This window comes from Oryctolagus cuniculus, chromosome 20, assembly GCF_964237555.1.
Source record: "Oryctolagus cuniculus chromosome 20, mOryCun1.1, whole genome shotgun sequence".
NCBI lineage: Eukaryota > Metazoa > Chordata > Mammalia > Lagomorpha > Leporidae > Oryctolagus > Oryctolagus cuniculus.
In genome coordinates, this window is record NC_091451.1 from 10929383 (window position 1) to 10947940 (window position 18558).

Genomic DNA, 18558 nt, shown 5'->3' on the forward strand with positions numbered 1-18558 from the left:
TCTTCCATCCGTTGGTTCACTCCCCAAATGGCCGCAACGGCTGGAGCTGCACCGATCTGAAGCCAGGAGTCAGGAACTTCTTCCCGGTCTCCCATGCAGGTGCAGGGACCCAAAGACTTGGGCCATCTTCTACTGCTTTCCCAGGCCATACCAGAGAGCTGGATCGGAAGTGGAGCAGCCAGGTCTCAAACCGATGCCCATATGGGATGCCGGCGCTTCAGGCCAGGGTGTTAACCCACTGCGCCACAGCACCGGCCCCAACTTGTTTAATCTTTTAAAATGGTAGACAAAAGGAATTCTTGTCTGAAAACCTTTTTTTTTTTTTGCAGTCTTCAGATTCTCACTGCTATATTTTTTTGTCCCCTACTCCAAAGTTTGCTTTTTTCTGATGATTTCAGAATTATTTCTGCCCAAGATTCAGTTATAAAGAAAGTGATTGCTTTCTGTTTCACTGAAGGACAGATCGAAGCTAAAGTTGAATGACTGATTCATGAGTTTAGCGCAGTCGAGCCGCTGTTGTGAATCACTTGATGATGACTGGATGCCATATCTGTGTTGAACTTTCAATAGATTCTCAGTGATCACAATTTAGAGATGTCAGAGCTACATGGATCAATAAATCATTGGGAAAAACAGGTGGATGAAATAAAGAAATCCTGCAAGATGCTAGAGGACAAAATGTAAGTGAGACACTATTTTGACTCAAGCATTTCCAGAGGTGAATATGCTACTTCATTTAAAAATATTTATTTAATATTAGATGAAAATTGTATTCTCTTAGCTCACTAAAATTAATCTCTTCAGTTTGAAATTAGCCAGGCTTTGAGATAATCAAGGGAACAAAAAACTAAGAGTGATGTAGTCAGTTTGGAAAAGGGGGCGAGAACTCTTTGGAAGGTGCAAGATCTTTGGAAAAGTTCATGGAAAATGAATATTATGAAAAAATTGTGTGGATTTTTAAAAATTATACCAAAATAAGCATAATATATTCATTCTGTTTTTCCATGAACTTTTTGAAGTGTACTTGTATTATTCCCATTTCCAGTCCTGACTCCCTACAAACAGAAATGCCCGTGGAGCATGGCCTAGTGGGACACGCTGTAAGGCCACAGCCTACCTGGAACAGTTCTTGTTCGTCGTGAGGCAGGGCTTGCAGAACTCAGAAAATACAAGGCCGTCGGGCGTGAACACTGCTCCACACAGGACTGGAACCAGAAACTGGGGCCAGGCTCCCATCCATCCAAAGGCTCACACTCTGCTTCCTCTCTGAGTGTTTCATTCTTCCCTCTTTGCTGTATACGGTGCTCTCTCCTTGGTGAACACATGCACACTATGGCTGAGCCAAATTCTCTGTATTGACTGTCAGTCACAGGTCCAGCCATCTGAAGAGGCTGGCCAGCGACTCTCCCAGAAGAATCCTCGATTTCACATGGGAATGTGTTTAGTCCAGTCTTGGCTCCTAGTGCAGTCAGCTCTGGCCTGGAAGATGTAGTCTTACAATGTGGTTTCTGGGGCCCGCCTCAGTGGTTCATTGACAGTTCAATAGACCACCTATGGGCCGAGCAGACGCCACAAAGACGAGTGACTTCCCTGGTAGAATCCTCCTTCGTAGATTTCAATGTACTGTGATTACAACCACAGCAATTGTAGTGGCAGGCCTTTGGCTGGCTGTTAAGCCAGTGGTTAGGATGCCTGCCTTCCATGTTGGAGTACCCGGGTTCAGTGCCCTGCGCCAGCTCCTGATTTGAGCTTCCTACTAATGCAAACCCTGGAAGGCAGCAGGAATGGCTCAGGTGGTTGGTCTGTGCCACCCATCTGGGAGGCCTGGGTTGAGTTCCAGGCTCCTGGTTTGGCCCAGGCCAGTCTTGTCTGTTTGCAGGCATTCGATGAGTGAACCTGTGACTGGGAGCCCTCTCCCCCTGACTGCCCCTCTCTCTCTCTTTCTGTCTCGCTCTCTCTATCCCTCTCTGTCTCTTTCTCTTTCTGTTTCTCAAATAAATAAAAATTTTAAAAAGAGCCCCACAATAGCAGAGTATAATGTGCTTAAAATAGGCAATAATTTTAAAATATGCCAAGTTCAATTAATATACCATAATTAAAACTCAGGAAAAATAAACCTTTTCTTGCTAAGTGATTTAATAGTTTTAGTTCATACAAATTTTGAAGAAAAACTAGGGAAAAAGTCACAGTGGAACACATGTGAATCAGGCCATAAGTTATTATGAGCAGTTACATTGAAAAATATCCCTCTATCAATAAAGTTTTATTTATAAGCAGTATTTCTGTTAGCTAAGTTGTTTTAAATATATGTTCAAGAAGGAAGTGAGGAGTCATTGACCACACATTTTTAATGGCCCATCATTTTTTTGTAATCCTGGCTTTTCAAACGTTTTCATTATTGTGGCAACTTATCGAGAAAAAAGTGCTTTTGATTAATTTGATGAAATTAAAAGAAAATTCTCTATATTCTCACTTTTTTCTTAGTTCATTTTTTCTACCTGTGGAGGTGAAGAGAGGCAACCCAGCAATTGCTTGGTGGATTTGAAAAACCAGCATTGTATTCTCTAAAATTCTATAAGAGCAAATAATGCAAGAAAGTAAAGTAATAGGCACACTCACCTTCCTGTTAATCCAGAGCGTAAGCCGTACTTTCCCCAGTGAAATCTTTAACTTGAAGGAAGGTTGCTTAATAGCACTGTTACCTATTTGCAGTCAAAATGTTGATGGAAAACAAATCCCTCCACCACAAGTTTAAATTCTGTTGTGTGTTTAGACAATAAGAGCGCCTCAGATGCATTACAGATCCACAGATTGATGGCTTGGTCCTTGTTGCTTATCACTGCTGAGAGCTGGCCTGCTCTGTTTATACAGCTAAAGGCAAACCCAGTGTCCCCTTTCTAAATTGCTATGGTCTCTCCTTGCCATTCAAATGGTTTTCAGCCCATGGGAAATCTGGAAGCTAAATGTTGTACATAAGTGATGTCCACTTTGTAACCCACAGTGTATGCTTGCCATTAAAATTCGTGAAGTTATTAAGATTCTAGATGCTTGGAGGGGTAACTGAAATGATTTACAAGTTACCAAGGTTACCAGTGATTTCCATCCATCCTGTCAAACATTAGAGGCCTAGCCTATCCCTTACAGTTCTCAAAGTCATGGTGGAATTTGGCACAGTCTATCACTTTTACCTTCTTGAAATACTCCCTTCGTCTGGCTTCCCAAACACGCCTTCTGTTCCTTCACTTACTACACGAGTTGGTCGTCCTCAGGACCCTAACTTGTTCCAGTTGTTTTTTCTGTCCAAGTTTTGGAGTTCTCAGCCCTTTATGATTTTCTGTTCACATTCTCCATATGTGATTTTTCTTCCAGTTTCATGGCTTTATTTTATTTTTAAAATGTTTATTTTTATTTACTTGAAATACAGAGTAACAGAGAGAGAAAGAGCACTTCCTTTAGCTGGTTCAGCCCGGGGCTGGGGTAGGCTGGAGTCAGGAGCCTATAACCCCACCAGACCTCACGGCTGGGTGGCAGGGGCCCAAGAACTTGAGCCATCATCTGTTGCCTCCTAGAATGCATTAGCAGGGAGCTGGATCAAAAGCAGTGTAGCTGGGACCAAAGCAGTCCTCCCGTATAGGATGTGGGAGTCGCAAGTGACAGTTTACGCTCCACGCCACAACCCCCACTCCAGTCTGATGGTTTCAAGCCTGCTCTGTACCCTGGTGACTCCCACGTGTACATATCCATCCCTGACCTCTTCCCTGGGTCTAAACACGCAGCCTCTGTCGCTGACCTGACCTCTCTGCTTGAACGGTCTGTTAGACACCTCAGACATAGTATCCGAGATAGAACTCCTGATTCCACAGCTCTTCCTACAGCCTCCCCTGCCAGTGAACGTGGCACCACCGCTTAGGTACTTACCCCAGCCCAAAGCCTAGGAGTTACCCACCACTCCTATTGTCCTCACTACCTAACCCTAACCCAACTCTAACCAAATCCAAAGGTACATCCCCTTACTCTCATCTTCAAAATACAAAGTACTTAAAAAAGGTAACAGAAAATGGAATTAAAAAGTAAGCTTATTTTGATACACAGAATTTTAAAGTCCATTCATAGTTTTTGCACAAAAAATGTTCATGGAAAATGTATGTTATGGAAAAAACTAGGCATGGATTTCAAAAATATTTTGCACCAAAACAAATATATCTTTTATTTCTATTTTTTCTTTAACATTTTTTGGAGAAGTAGACACACACACAAGACAGAGAGAGAGAGAGAGAGAGCACTTTCAGTCATTGGTTCACTCCAGAGTGCCCCCAACAGCTAGGGCTGGTCTGAGACCAAAGCCTGGAGCTAGGAATGCAATCCAGGTTGGCACACATGAATGGCAGATTCTCAATTGCTTGAGCCACCAGCTGCCATCGCCCAAGGTGTGCATTAGCAGGAAGCTGGAGTCAGGCGCCAGAGTCAGGTAGCAAACCTAGATACTCTTGATACAGGATGTGGGCATATTAACTTGCATCTTAACTGCCAGGCTAGCTGCCCACCTCCCAAGGACTTTGTGAAGTGCCCTTGTATATCCTGTAGGCACCTACATGCCACCTCCACTCTTAGAATCTTAATCGGAACCACCATTATCTTCTCTTGACCGCACAGCCTTCTACCTGGTCTGTCTTCCTCCTCTGCTGTCTTTCTCCACAGGGTAACCAGAATTGTCATATCGGGGGTTCATGTTATTTCTCTGCTAAAATATCCTTCCCTGCGGTGGGCGTTGTGGCACAGCATATTAAGCCACTGCTTGGGAAGCCCATATCCCATATCATAGTGCCAGCTGGAATCCTGGCTGCTCCACTTCAACCCAGCGCCCTGCCAGTGCATCCTGGGAAGCAGCAGGTGATGGCTCAAGTGCTGGGCCCCACCACCCATGTGTGAAACCTGCTTGGATTTCCTGGCTCCTGGCTTCAGCTTGGTTTAGCCCTGGCTAATGTGGGCATTTGGAGAGTGACACAGCAGACAGATCTGTCTCTTGCTCGCTTGCTCTCTCTTGCTCTCCTTCTCCCTCTCTCCCTCTTCTCTCTTCTCCTCTCTTTCCTCTCTCTCTCTCTGTCTCTCTTTCTCTCTCTCTCTCTCTCTCTCTCTCTCTCTTTCTCTCTGCTCTGCCTTTCTAGTAAATGAAAACAAACATTTTCTAAAAATTCTCTCCTGGGGAGCAAACATCCATCCTGACAGTTTAAAGGCCCACATCCTGCGGCCAGCATCATGGTGTAGAGGGTAAAACCGCTGCCTGTGGCACCAGTGTCCCGTGTAGGCAGCAGCTCATGTCCCGTTTGCTCCATTTCCAATCCCACTGCTTGCTAATGGCTTGGAAAAAGCAGCAGAGGATGGCCCATGTGGGAGACCTGGATGAAGCTCCTGGTTCCTGGGGAGTGAACCAGCAGTTGAAAGATTGATCTATCTCTTTCTCTGTCTCCCCCGACTCTGACTTTGAAATAAATAAATCTTTAAAATAAATAAACAGATAAAGGCCCACATCCCACATTGGAACACTTGGGTGGTTTCCAGATCCAGCTCTTGATTTCTGCTTCTCACCAATGCAGACCCAGGAAGCAACAGTGAGGGCTCTGGGATCCTACCACACGTGGGAGACCTAGATTGAATGGCTTTCGCCTTGGTTCAGTCCCAGCTGTTGTGAGCATTTAGGGAGTGGATGGGAGCTCTCTCTTTGTCTCTCTGTCTCGCAAATAATAATAGTTTTTTAGCCCTCCCCTGGCTTCCTTCAGAATAAAATCTGAACTCCTACCTGACCCTACATGATCGAGTACCTGTCTATCCCTCCAGCATCATCACACCCCTTCCTCAAATTCACTAAGCTTCCCCCCTCCACTCCCCCACCCCCAGGTCTCTGGATCCTTTTTTTTTTTTTTTTTTTTTTTTTTTTTTTGACAGGCAGAGTGGACAGTGAGAGAGAGAGAGACAGAGAGAAAGGTCTTCCTTTGCCGTTGGTTCACCCTCCAATGGCCGCCACGGCCGGCGCACTGCGGCCGGCGCACCGCGCTGATCCGATGGCAGGAGCCAGGAGCCAGGTACTTCTCCTGGTCTCCCATGGGGTGCAGGGCCCAAGCACTTGGGCCATCCTCCACTGCATTCCCTGGCCACAGCAGAGGGCTGGCCTGGAAGAGGGGCAACCGGGACAGAATCCGGCGCCCCGACCGGGACTAGAACCCGGTGTGCCGGCGCCGCTAGGCGGAGGATTAGCCTAGTGACAGGTCTCTGGATCTTATCAACAGCTGTTCTTTCTGCCTGAAAAGATTTTCTTTCAAGTCCTCAGCAGAGAGCTGGATTGGAAGAGGAGCAGCCGGGATTAAAACCAGCACCCAGCCAGCACCGCGGCTCAATAGGCTAATCCTCCGCCTGCAGCGCCGGCACACCGGGTTCTAGTCCCGGTCGGGGCGCCGGATTCTGTCCCGGTTGCACCTCTTCCTGTCCAGCTCTCTGCTGTGGCCCGGGAGTGCAGTGGAGGATGGCCCGAGTGCTTGGGCCCTGCACCCACATGGGAGACCAGGAGAAGCTCCTGGCTTTGGATCAGCATGGTGCACCGGCCACAGTGGCCATTGGGGGTGAACCAACAGCAAAGGAAGACCTATCTCTCTGTCTCTCTCACTGTTCACTCTGCCTGTCAAACAAACAAACCTAAAAAAACAGCACCCATATGGGATGCAAGCGCCACAGGCGGAGGATTAACCTTCTGCACCAGGGCACCAGCCTCATCAATTACAGTGTTTGTTTGTTTGTTTTTTGACAGGCAGAGTGGACAGTGAGAGAGAGAGACAGAGAGAAAGGTCTTCCTTTGCCGTTGGTTCACCCCCAGTGGCCACTGTGGCCGGCACGCTGTGGCCGGCGCACCGCGCTGATCCGATGGCAGGAGCCAGGTACTTCTCCTGGTCTCCCATGGGGTGCAGGGCCCAAGCACTTGGGCCATCCTCCACTGCACTCCCTGGCCACAGCAGAGAGCTGGCCTGGAAGAGGGGCACCCGGGACAGAATCCGGCGCCCCGACCGGGACTAGAACCCGATGTGTCGGCGCCGCAAGGCTGAGGATTAGCCTAGTGAGCCGCGGCGCCGGCCCAATTACACTCTTGACATTAGTCCAGGTACCGACCTAAATCATATGTGGGATATGAATAAATTATAATCTTAACGTTAATCCAGGTGCAGCCTGTTTGTTTTAAGGCTGAGCGATCATGCCAGGGGTTTCAATGTTTTGCCAAGCAGGATGCAGTGCACTGTTGTTGTCTTAGTTTTAGACCATAGTTATTTTCTGACCAGAGTCTTATGGTGTGGGGGGATTTCTCAAGATGGAGTCTTGGGTGCTCTAAAATGGAGCCCCTGCTGTCAGGTGTCACTGTCACACTTGGTATTCTTTGGAACACTCACCCTTATCTGAAGTATTTATTTTTGATACCTTGCCTTTGTTCTGACTGTTCCACTAGAATATGATTTCCATGAGGGTAGAGCCTTGGCTTATGCTTTATCCTTAGCATCTAGGACATATCTGGCAGAACACAGGTGTCCAATAATTGCTTCTCAAGTGGACGAATAATTAAATGAATATTCATTCATCTATTTTAAAGTACAATACTTTTGTTGATTCCAATACCTAGATAGATCAATACATTGAGTGGGGAGAAGGGAATTGGAAGTTTCTGATGTCTTAACTGATTGTGGCTTTGATAGAAAACATGCTCTGATATGAATCTGTTTGGCTCGCTTTGTTCATAGGCGTTTATTCACAACTCACAAGGAGAAGCTGGACAGTATATCCAATATTGAGAAAACTGAATATCTGCAAAAGATAAAACAGGTAGGAAGAAAGAAATTATGAGTTTCAGAAGGTAATTATATCTTATTTTTTAGTTAAAGTTTTAAACAGGTGTGAGCAGTGTGGAATTTAAGTCAATTTTTATTGATTAATAATAATGGTCCTTCACAGTAATTGATTTAAGGATTTTTATTGCCTCTCTAAGTATCCTAAATATGCAGAAGAGAAAATGTGCCAATATAAAGATGAATAATTTTTTGGTAACTCTTCAGGGAGAATAGTGGTTTTTTGCATCAGGAATGTCCATGGTTAATGGATCTTTTTCATGTGAATTATTTAGAAAAACTATGATCGTTTAGCTGTTCTGCACTTTAAAATATTTGTATTACTTAGAAGTAATTGAGGTAGATTTAACCCCCAGGAGAATTCTCTTGCCATTTTCTAAATAAGTTAAAAGAGATATTGTCTCAGAAGTAAATATCAGTTTAAACTAAAATTTAGCTGCAAGATATTCAGTGAAGCACTGATTAGGGTAGTAAAAAATCAGGAGTAAGGGAATACCATTAAAATGCAATGGAAGGACCTTGGTTGAAAAAGCACTAGCATTGTTCACAGTATGTTACTGAGTGTCAGATACTAGATTATGAGGCAGATGCACACTACACCTGTATTTATTTATGCATACCCAGAAATACACAGGCACGCTAGGCATCCTGGAATTTCTTCCTGCCCCTGGCATTGAAGGAGAAATGCCCATGGTATCTCCTCTCCTAAGTCCTGTACACAAGTATGCATACATCACAGCATTTTTTGCACCAAAACAAACTTACCTTTTAATTCCATTTTCCACAAACATTTTGCAGTGCCCTTCTGCGTACAGTTATTTCCACAGTTCGAGTCTTGTCGTGTCCGGTGCCCTCTGCCCACCGTCCTCAGTCAACCAGGATGTAAAATTCAGCCCTTTCACTAGTTTCTAAAACGAATTCAGTGATGCTGAGCACTTCATGATCTACTGCAAACTCTGCTGGACGTGGTGGTGATGAGGGGACAGTAGAATCTCATTGCAGACCTCCGGGCCGTCTTGCCCCCCACCTTTTCTTCCTCCTACAGGTACTCATCCATCCTCTTGCTCTAAAATACAGGACCCCCACCTCCCAATTCTTCTCTCTCTGTGATAAAGTATAGCACTGTCCTGTGTCTGAGACCTGCATCCATACCCTGGGGCTCACTGGGGAGATCCGAAGAGGAATCCTTTCAGAACAACGATTTATACCATTAAATTTTTTCCATTAGGGGCTTTGTGAATTATCAGCATTAAGGATGTCTTCCCCCTAGGCTTGTCTTACTCTAATTCTTTTGGCTTCAAACATATGAGAAGACATAAACCAACCAAAGTTCCCTTTAGAAAAAAAAATTATTTTATTTGCTTGAAGGGCAGAGTGGCAGAGGAGAGGCACAGAGAAAGAGATCTTCCAACTGCTGGTTCACTCTCCAAATGGCTGCAACAGCCAGGGTTGGTTCAGGCTGAAGGCAGGAGCCTAGAACTCCTTCTGGGGCTCCACGTAGGTGGCAGGAGCCCAGGGACTCGGACCATCTTCTGTTGTTTTCCCAGGCATGTTAGCAGGGAACTGGATCAGAAGCATAGCGGCTTGGACTGAAAACAGCACTCTTATGGAATGCCGACATTGCAAGTGCTGGCTTAATCCACCATGCCACAGTATTGGCTCCCGAAGTTGTCTGTAATCAGAATGCGTGGGTCCAGCTTTCATCTCTGCTCTTGATTCCAGCTTCCAGCTAATGAGCACCCTGGGAGACACCTGGTGATGGCTCAAGTACTTGGGTCTCTGGCACACACACGGGAGACTCAGCTGAGTACTGCGCTCCGGGCTTCCACCTGAACCAGCCCCAGCAGTTGTGGGCATTTGGGATTGAGCCAGCAGATAAGAGATCTCTCTGCATCTCTGTGTATCTCTCTCCTTCTGCCTTTAAAATAAATACACGTGAAAGAATTAAATAAATTAAATTGTTTTTCATTTTCTGAGCAATTTGTTTTTACCCATTCCATTTATCTCAGTTGTAACAGCTGTTAGACAGTCTTCAAGTAACAGCCACACATTTTCCAGCCTCATGAATGTCTGAATAGTTTGGGTCCCCAAACTGGCCTGGCTCACCAGGTCAAAGAGGGAGGTGTAGACGTGTTTCTCTTCAATTCATAGCCTTCAACCCAATTCCATGGTACGAGTGAGGATCACTCAAATAAATAAATAGGCTATGACCCACTTATTATTTTCACTAGAGTGGGAATTTTGGGCTCTTAATGATATCCCATTGCAATTCTCACAGATTATTGGAGGCAAATTATTGATAGTAAACTCTATTATAACTAGCCGGCGCCGTGGCTCACTAGGCTAATCCTCTGCCTAGCGGCGCCGGCACACCGGGTTCTAGTCCCGGTCGGGGCGCCAGATTCTGTCCCGGTTGCCCCTCTTCCAGGCCAGCCCTCTGCTGTGGCCAGGGAGTGCAGTGGAGGATGGCCCAGGTGCTTGGGCCCTGCACCCCATGGGAAACCAGGAAAAGCACCTGGCTCCTGCCATCGGATCAGCGCGGTGCGCCGGCCGCAGCACACCAGTCACGGCGGCCACTGGAGGGTGAACCAATGGCAATGGAAGACCTTTCTCTCTGTCTCTCTCTCTCGCTGTCCACTCTGCCTGTCAAAAAAAAAAAAAAAAAAAAAACTCTATTCTAACTGTATTTTAACACTTCCCCCACCCAGATCTCCCCAATTCCTCCTCCAACTCCAGTTCCTGGTAACCACAATTCTACTCTACTTCCATGAGTTCAGCACTGTAAGATTCCACATATGAACGAGATCATGCATACTTGTCTTTCTGTGTGTGGCTTATTTCATTTAACGTAACGTCTGCCTGGCTCATACATGGTGTGGATGACAGGATTTCCGTCTTTTTAAAGGCTGCGTAGTATTCCGTTGTGCATATCTGTCACATTTTTATCCATTCATCTCTTGATGGACACTCTTGTTTATTCTGTCCACATCTTGGCTACTGTAAATGCTGTTGCATTGAACATGGGAGGGCATTTGCCATTCTGATTTCATTTTCTTTGGAAATATACTGATTGTGGGGTCTAACTTTTTTGTTATGAAATATTATACAGAATAGCATGTAAACTGTAAATACATAGGATTTGTGAACCAATCACATTAATTTTAGTGAAGCCTAATTTATCAATATTTTCCTTTTTGGTTAATGCTTTCTGTGACCTGTGTCATGAAGATTTTGTCTTTCATTATCTTTTAGAAGCTTTTTGTTTGACTTTCCACATCGAAAACAATAAACCACCTGGAATTTATATATGTGTGTGAAGTGTGAGACAATGATCAAATTCAAATTTTTTCATAAAGTTGCTCCATTCGTCAGTACCATTTAATCAAAAGATAGTACTCCTCTCCAGTGTGTCACAGTTGCATTGTTATCATAAGTTTATTATTGATTTATCATCAGAAATCAAATGTGGATCATAAATGTATGGATGGATTGTAGGCTCTGTTCTGTTTAGTTGGATTATTTGTGTCTCCTCATATTAAAACAATATGGTCTTGAATGGTAACTTTAAAATGAGTCTCATAGATGGTAATATAAATCCTTCAACTTGGAGATTGCTCCAGTATTCTTGGCCCTTTGAATGCTTATCAGTTTGTCAGATTCTACCAGAAAAGCCTGCTTTGGTTTTCACTGTGAATGTGTTAAATCTGCTAATGGAGAGGATTTTACAACTTCACAATACTCAGCTCTCCAGTGCACACTTGTGGCATATGTCTCATTTGTTTCAGGTTTCCTTTGTTTTCTGCCTCAGGTGTTCAGTGTTACTAGTTTGCCAGTCCAAAACCATCTTCATCCCTGAATTCCCTGGCTATCGAGGTCAGGCAGGACTATGATTGGCCAGTTTCCCATGGACCCTTTTCCAGAAGCGAAGCTCCTTGGGATCCCAGCCCCCAGCAGAGGGAGGTTGATCCAGGTTCCACATCTGGATGAACCCTACACCTGGGCTTTGGTCCCCTTTGTCACTCAAGAAGACAAAAACTCGGGGTCTAAGTGGTTTCTTCCGTGTTAGTAAATGTCAGACCAAAAGGTTTTAAGTGCAACCCTTGTCACCCTGGATTCTTCTCCTAGAATTAGGCCCAGTAATTCCTCCTTATCTGGTTGGTTCTTCCAACACTTTGAAGACAACATTTTTTGACTTAGCTATTTCAGCGGTCCTCGTGCAGGTTCTTTTGAACTTTCCAGTCCTGCATTCCCGCTAAACCTTTCTTCACTCATTTGAAGCAATTCACTAGACACATCCAGGACCAAATTCTTACCTCATGCAGAAACTGATGGGTACTATGTTTTGTCCTCAAATAGAAACGCAGTCTTCCTTTGCTATCAGTGGGAAACTGGTTTCAGGATTTTCTGCAGAAACTGAAACCAAAAGTTGCGCAAGTCCCCTTTATAAAAGCTGAAGTTTTTGCATACAACCTACACACAGGCTTTTGCTTAAACCATCTCTGGATTACTAATAGTGCCTTATAGGATACCTGCCCATCACTGCATCTGTGTGAATTCAGCATAGTCCCCAGCACGTGACAAAGTTTTGCTTTTGGAAAATTTCTTGAATTTTTTTTTCAAATATTTTTGAACCACAGTTGGTTGATGCAGAACTCACAGATATAGAGCAACTGTACTTAACAAGAAGCAAGCATAATATCTAGTCGAGAGCGTCTGTGTATGCTACCTTTTCCCCTTAGAATAGTCCCTGTTCCGGGGAAAGGACACAGCTGCCACCGGGTGATCACAGTGTGTCTACAGCGTTTCCTACTTCATATGGATCATTACTCTGTGGCCTCACACCCGTGTTTGCTGCCTGCAGACACTGTTGTCATCATCTGTAAAAGGCTCCAGAAGGTGCGATCGCGGCTTTGCTGTGGCATTGAATCCCATGACATGGATGGCATTTGTGGCCCATTCATTGTGCACTAAGCAGCAAACCGAGTGCCCTGGAGAGTTGCCTGCCTGATGCTGCCCTCCTCAAAGGGGTGATGGAGTTAAGTCCTCTTATCCAGTTCCTTTGTTTTTTCCTAGCTGACTGAGAAACGACTCAGGGTGCAATCAGAGAACAGAGATCTACGAGAGAAACTGCAGACTCTGATGAGACAGTTGAAGATTGTCTTAAGTGAGGAGGATAAAGTTTTTGTATACAAACGGAAGATCTATGATGAGTACGTTTGCACCATGATCCATACGTGACTCGGCATGCTGTGGTTTGGGGGGCTTTCCTTGCCTTCAAAGTGGTGATTCTCTACTGGGGTTCATCCTAGTTTTTCATTCTGCTGAGAAAAGTGACATATTCTAGTAAGCACGCCCCTAATCTGCCTCTGTCATTCTAAATAATGCTTCTCGTGCCTGGTTCAAGGCACATACGTGAAAACCAAATTCATTAATTTTTCTTCTAAATTCAGAACGCAGAGGAGTCATTATGCTTTTACCCTGTGAGACTATCCGGAGAAACGACGAGGTTTCCCTGCCTTTTTCATAAACAGGCTCCACACCTGCAGGCCCTTGCCCGGAGAAGGGTTCAGCCATTGGACAACCCCCTAACCCAATGGACTGGGCAATGAGTAAAGGAAATCCCCTGTCTTTTCCACCTATCGGACTCCGGTTGGTACCCGCTCTGCCTTTCTCCAGCATCGCTCCCTTCGCCCAGCCCCTCTGTGTGACTCGCCCTTCAAAGGCCGTTTTCTGCTTCCCTAGTCCCAGTGCCTCAACCTCCTTTCTGCCAGCATGAACCTCCTGAAGCCCCTCGCTCGTGTCCTTCCTTATCACGGGTCACCACAGTATCGTCCACTGGGCACAAAGCGCTTGGTCCCAGAGCTGCCAGGAGGTCAGGGCAGTCACTCTTGTCTTACTCGGCATCTCCAGGACTTCATGCGTTGCCTGCAAACAGATAGTGAGCATTCACCCATGCTTTTAAAATGGCTGCTCACAGCACCCTCTAGCAAGCAGGAAGTTATGTAAGTAATAATCATTACTGCACTCGCAGTTGAATCATATGGAAATGTAATTACCGTGGCCCGCTTAGGAGAAGCCTTTAAGCTACAGAGAGGTGTTGCAGTCATTTCATCTCATCCAGTTGAATAGCCTACAGAGAAGGAAATTGTTAGTATTTTTTGGGCAAAAACCTCTCTCAGGTCAATACTAAGTGAGTTAGCCTTTGGAATCCTGAAATGTACTGATGACAAGTTACCGTGACACTAAAAGTTGGCCGTCATTGTTGGGTTCTGTCTTAGTTAGCTCCAGCTGCTAGAATAAAACTCCATGGCCTGGCTGACTTACACAACAGACATTGAGCTCTCAGTTACGGAGGTTGGAAGCCTGATTCCAGGGCCGGCGTGGCAGGGGGCTAGCAGAGGTCTTCTTTCTGGCTTACAAGGCCAAGGGCTGGTGAGCTCTCTGGTGTCTTTTCCTATAAAGGCACTAATTCCATCATGAGGGCCCCATCCTCACGCCCTCATCCAAACTGAATTGTTTCTCAAAGCCCCAAATGTTACTACAGCACTGGCTTCCATGGCGTTCATTGCTGCCGCTCCAAATCACTTTAATTTTGTGTGTGTGTGTGTGATTAAAAAAAGTGATGCCTGAGCCTTACTTTTTAAAAAAGATTTATTCATTTATTTGAAAGTCACACAGAGAGAGGAGAGGCAGAGAGAGAGAGAGAGAGAGGTCTTCCATCTGATGGCTCACTCCCCAGGTGGCCTCAATGGCCAGAGCTGCGCTGATCCGAAACCAGGAGCCAGGAGCTTCCTCCAGGGCTCCCACGTGGGTGCAAGGACCCAAGGACTTGGGCCATCTTCTACTGTTTTCCCAGGCCATAGCAGAGAGTTGGATTGGAAGTGGAGTGGCCGGGTCTCAAACCAGCGTCCATTGGGGTGCCTGCACTTCAGGCCAGGGCATTAACCCGCTGCACCACAGTGCCGGCCCCCGAGCCTTATTTTTAAAGTTAAACAGAAATGTGTAATTTAGAAAGTAAAAATGACTCTAATTTTCTCTATCTTTCCATCACCTAGAGGTTTAAGAGTTTAATATATAAATTCTGGAAAAAGTGAGGAGATAGCAACTCAGCCCTTAGTAGTTTTATAGACTTAGATACAACACTGTCTGTTACGGGCCATTTCCAGTCAATGTCTAAGCATTCCAGCAAAGCCATTAACTTGTCTCAGCCATGCTATTCCATGCTGCAAGTTAAGGCAAAGAATAGCTACTCTATAAAAACCACTTTGGCGGTCCATGTCCTGGGTCAAGTACCTGACAACTTATTAAATCCAGTGAGACAGGGATTGTAATCCCCATTTTATGGATGGTGAAACTGAGGCTTATCCCCAGGCTAAGGTTCTTGCCCAAGGTGACACTGTTATTAAGAGGCAAAGCCAGTATTCAAAGTTGATCTGATGGACTCGTCTGCCCTTCATAGAACAGGACACCGTGATAAGTGCTGAGGGCAGACCCAGCTCGCAGAGAGACGGAGTGAAACAGGACTCTTCTTGCGGTTACTATTGTAATGAGTGTTCTCCCGTGAGCTCTGAAATGTTCGTAAATATTGTGAGAATCCTAGGCATAAGTTTAAATTTAGCCACCACTGGCAAAACAAAAAACAAAAAAACCCTTTGTTTTCTAATTTTATTTATTTATATTGGTAAATAGTTCACAATTTGGACTCCCCAAACTATTTGTTAAATACCTGTTGTATGTTTGCGTATTTTCTCATGCTGAGGAATTAAAACTGTTTCCCCCTTAACAAATGATAACTGTTTTTTCATGGTAGAAATCAGAAACAACTGGCATTCATTGCTCAGAAAGAAAACTTCATAGCACAAAGGAAGGTAGACATCAGAAATATGGAAGAAGGACTCGTCACCCTCCGAGAACTTCATCAGTATGTTGCTGCCTTTGACTTCTTCAGTCTTGACTCTTGTCTGCGTTTACTTTTTAATAAATGGTAACCATAGATCAATGTCAGTTTCTACTACACCGCAATAAAAGAGGCAGAAATTTATCATTAGCTTTCTCTGTTATACAGTCCCAAAAAGTCATTAGCATTGATGCCTTCATTAAAGGGATAGCAGGCTCCAAATGCACACGAGGAACAGCTGTGGTCCAGTGACAAGAGCGAGCCTGCACGTTGTCACCACACCGAATCCCCTCACCCATGATGGTCATTTCTCTTGTTCCAGATCACTTTTTTTTTTTTTTTTTGGACAGGCAGAGTTAGAGAGAGATTCAGAGAGAAAGGTCTTCCTTCCATTGGTTCACCCCCCAAATGCCCCAAATGGTTGCTATGGCCGGTGCTCTGCGCCGATCCGAAGCCAGGAGCCAGGTGCTTCCTCCTGGTCTCCCATGCGGGTGCAGGGCCCAAGCACTTGGGCCATCCTCCACTGCCTTCCCGGGCCACAGCAGAGAGCTGGACTGGAAGAGGAGCAACCAGGACTAGAACCCGGGGTGCCGGCGCTGCAGGTGGAGGATTAGCCTAGTGAGCACGGCGCCAGCCCCAAATCACTTTCACTTTCTTCTTTTCTGATGAAAAAAGTAATGCCTATATCTGCTTTTACAATGAAAATAGAGAAATGTGCAACTTATAGAATAAATGTTACCCTAATCTCACCATGTCTTTACAGAGATAATCGCTGTTTACAGGTATGTATCTGTGGGTATCCAAACATTGGCTTATACTTTTCTGTAACTGGATTTTTCACTTAAAATTATCTTGGGAGAATTACAAATATGGTAAAATGGAAACATTTGAGAAGTTGGTAAAGGGTATATGGGATTTTTTTTGTACTGTTATTTGTACTTCTCTGTAGAGTTGGAAACTACAAGAAAACATCAAAAAGTTTTTAAGAAAAGGAAATTGAAAGTATGAGTTTATTTGGGTGTAAAAAATATTTTTCAAGCCAGCGCCGCGGCTCGCTGGGCTAATCCTCCGCCTTGCGGCGCCGGCACACTGGGTTCTAGTCCCGGTCGGGGCACCGGATTCCATCCCAGTTGCCCCTCTTCCAGGCCAGCTCTCTGCTGTGGCCAGGGAGTGCAGTGGAGGATGGCCCAAGTGCTTGGGCCCTGCACCCCATGGGAGACCAGGAGAAGCACCTGGCTCCTGCCATCGGATCAGCGCGATGCGCCGGCCGCGGCGGCCATTGGAGGGTGAACCAACGGCAAAGGAAGACCTTTCTCTCTGTCTCTCTCTCTCACTGTCCACTCTGCCTGTCAAAAAAAAAAATTAAAAAAAAAAACACTATTTTTCTGGGGCTGGCGTTGTGGCATAGCTGATAAAGCCACTGCCTCCAGTGGCATCATCCCATATGGGTGATGGTTCAAGTCCAAGCTGCTCCACTTCCAATCCAGCTCTCTGCTATGGCCTGGGAAAGCAGTGGGAGTTGGCACAAGTTCTTGGGCCCCTGCACCCACATGGGAGACCTGGAAGAAACTCCTGGCTCCTGGCTTCAGATAGGCACAGCTCTGGCCATTGTGCCCATCTAGGGAGAGAACCAGCAGATGAAAGACCCTTCTCTCTCTCTCTCTCTCTCTCTCTCTCTGCCTTTCTCTAACTCTGCCTTTCAAATAAATAAATAAATATTTTAAAAATATTTTTCTATTCATATGTATATATTAATATTTATTTTTATTTATTTGAAAGAGTTACAGAATGAGGTAGAGACAGAGAGAGAGAGAGGTCTTCCATCCACTGATTCACTCCCCAAATGGTCACAGTGGCCAGAGCTGGGCTGATCCAAAGCCAGGAACCAGGAATTTCTTCTGGGTCTCCCATGTAGGTACAGGGGCCTAAGACTTGATCCATTCTCTGCTGCTTTCCCAGGCACATTAGCAGGGAGCTGGATCAGAAGTGTAGCAACCGGGACTCGAACGAGCGCCCATGTGGGATGCCGGCACTGCAGGCTGGGGCTTTAATCTGCTGCGCCACAGCATCGCCCCCATATATAGTTTTTTCATAAGATGCATTTCCCTAATATTATGAAAAAAAAATTGGACAAAAATAAACTCATACTTTGAGTTCCATTTTCTACAAACTTTTTGAAGTATTCTCATATTTCGTAATAAAGAAGGAAAAAATCATACATATAAGACATCTTTCCTCATTCCTTTCTCCAATTCCATAGTATTCCTTTTATAGCTTATACATATGTTTTTTTTAAGATCTTATTTTATTTATTTGAAAAGGAGAGAGAGAGAGAGAGAAGGAGGGAGAAAGATCTTTCACTCACTGGTTCACTCCTCAGTGGCCACAGGCCAGGGCTGGGTCAGGCCAAAGTCAGGAGCCAGGAGCTTTATCTTGGTCTCCCACATAGGTGCGGGGGCCCAAGCATGTGGACCATCTTCTGTTGCTTTTCTCGGGCCATTTAACAGGAGCCAGATGAAAACTGGACACAAACTGCGCCCATATGGGATACCAGCATTGCAGGCGGTTGGTTAACCTGCTGTACCACAGCACCGGCCCCTTAAATTTTATAGTATATTTTATGTAATATAAATATATTGAACTTTATCACCTTAAGTTCATTTTGTATAACATTATAAATATTTATTTAATATATATGCATAAATATATACTATATATTTTTTATTTTAAGATGTTATTATATGAAAGACAGAGAAAGACATGGGGAGTGTCCATCTGCTG

At 45.0% G+C, this 18558-nt stretch overlaps 1 protein-coding gene across 3 annotated transcripts in view; it reads left to right on the forward strand.

The window, feature by feature from the left end:
- Nucleotides 1–18558, forward strand: part of CCDC175 (coiled-coil domain containing 175) — a 74504-nt gene that overhangs the window by 21552 nt on the left and 34394 nt on the right. For all 3 annotated transcript variants that reach the window (XR_011384854.1, XM_002719516.5, XM_070065092.1), the window contains exons 7-10: nt 571–680; nt 7776–7857; nt 12954–13090; nt 15691–15801. Coding sequence is in view for 2 of the 3 variants with exons in the window: in XM_002719516.5 (XP_002719562.3) it covers nt 571–680; nt 7776–7857; nt 12954–13090; nt 15691–15801 (440 nt within the window). In the remaining variant the exon portion in view is untranslated. The remainder of the gene's footprint in view (nt 1–570; nt 681–7775; nt 7858–12953; nt 13091–15690; nt 15802–18558) is intronic.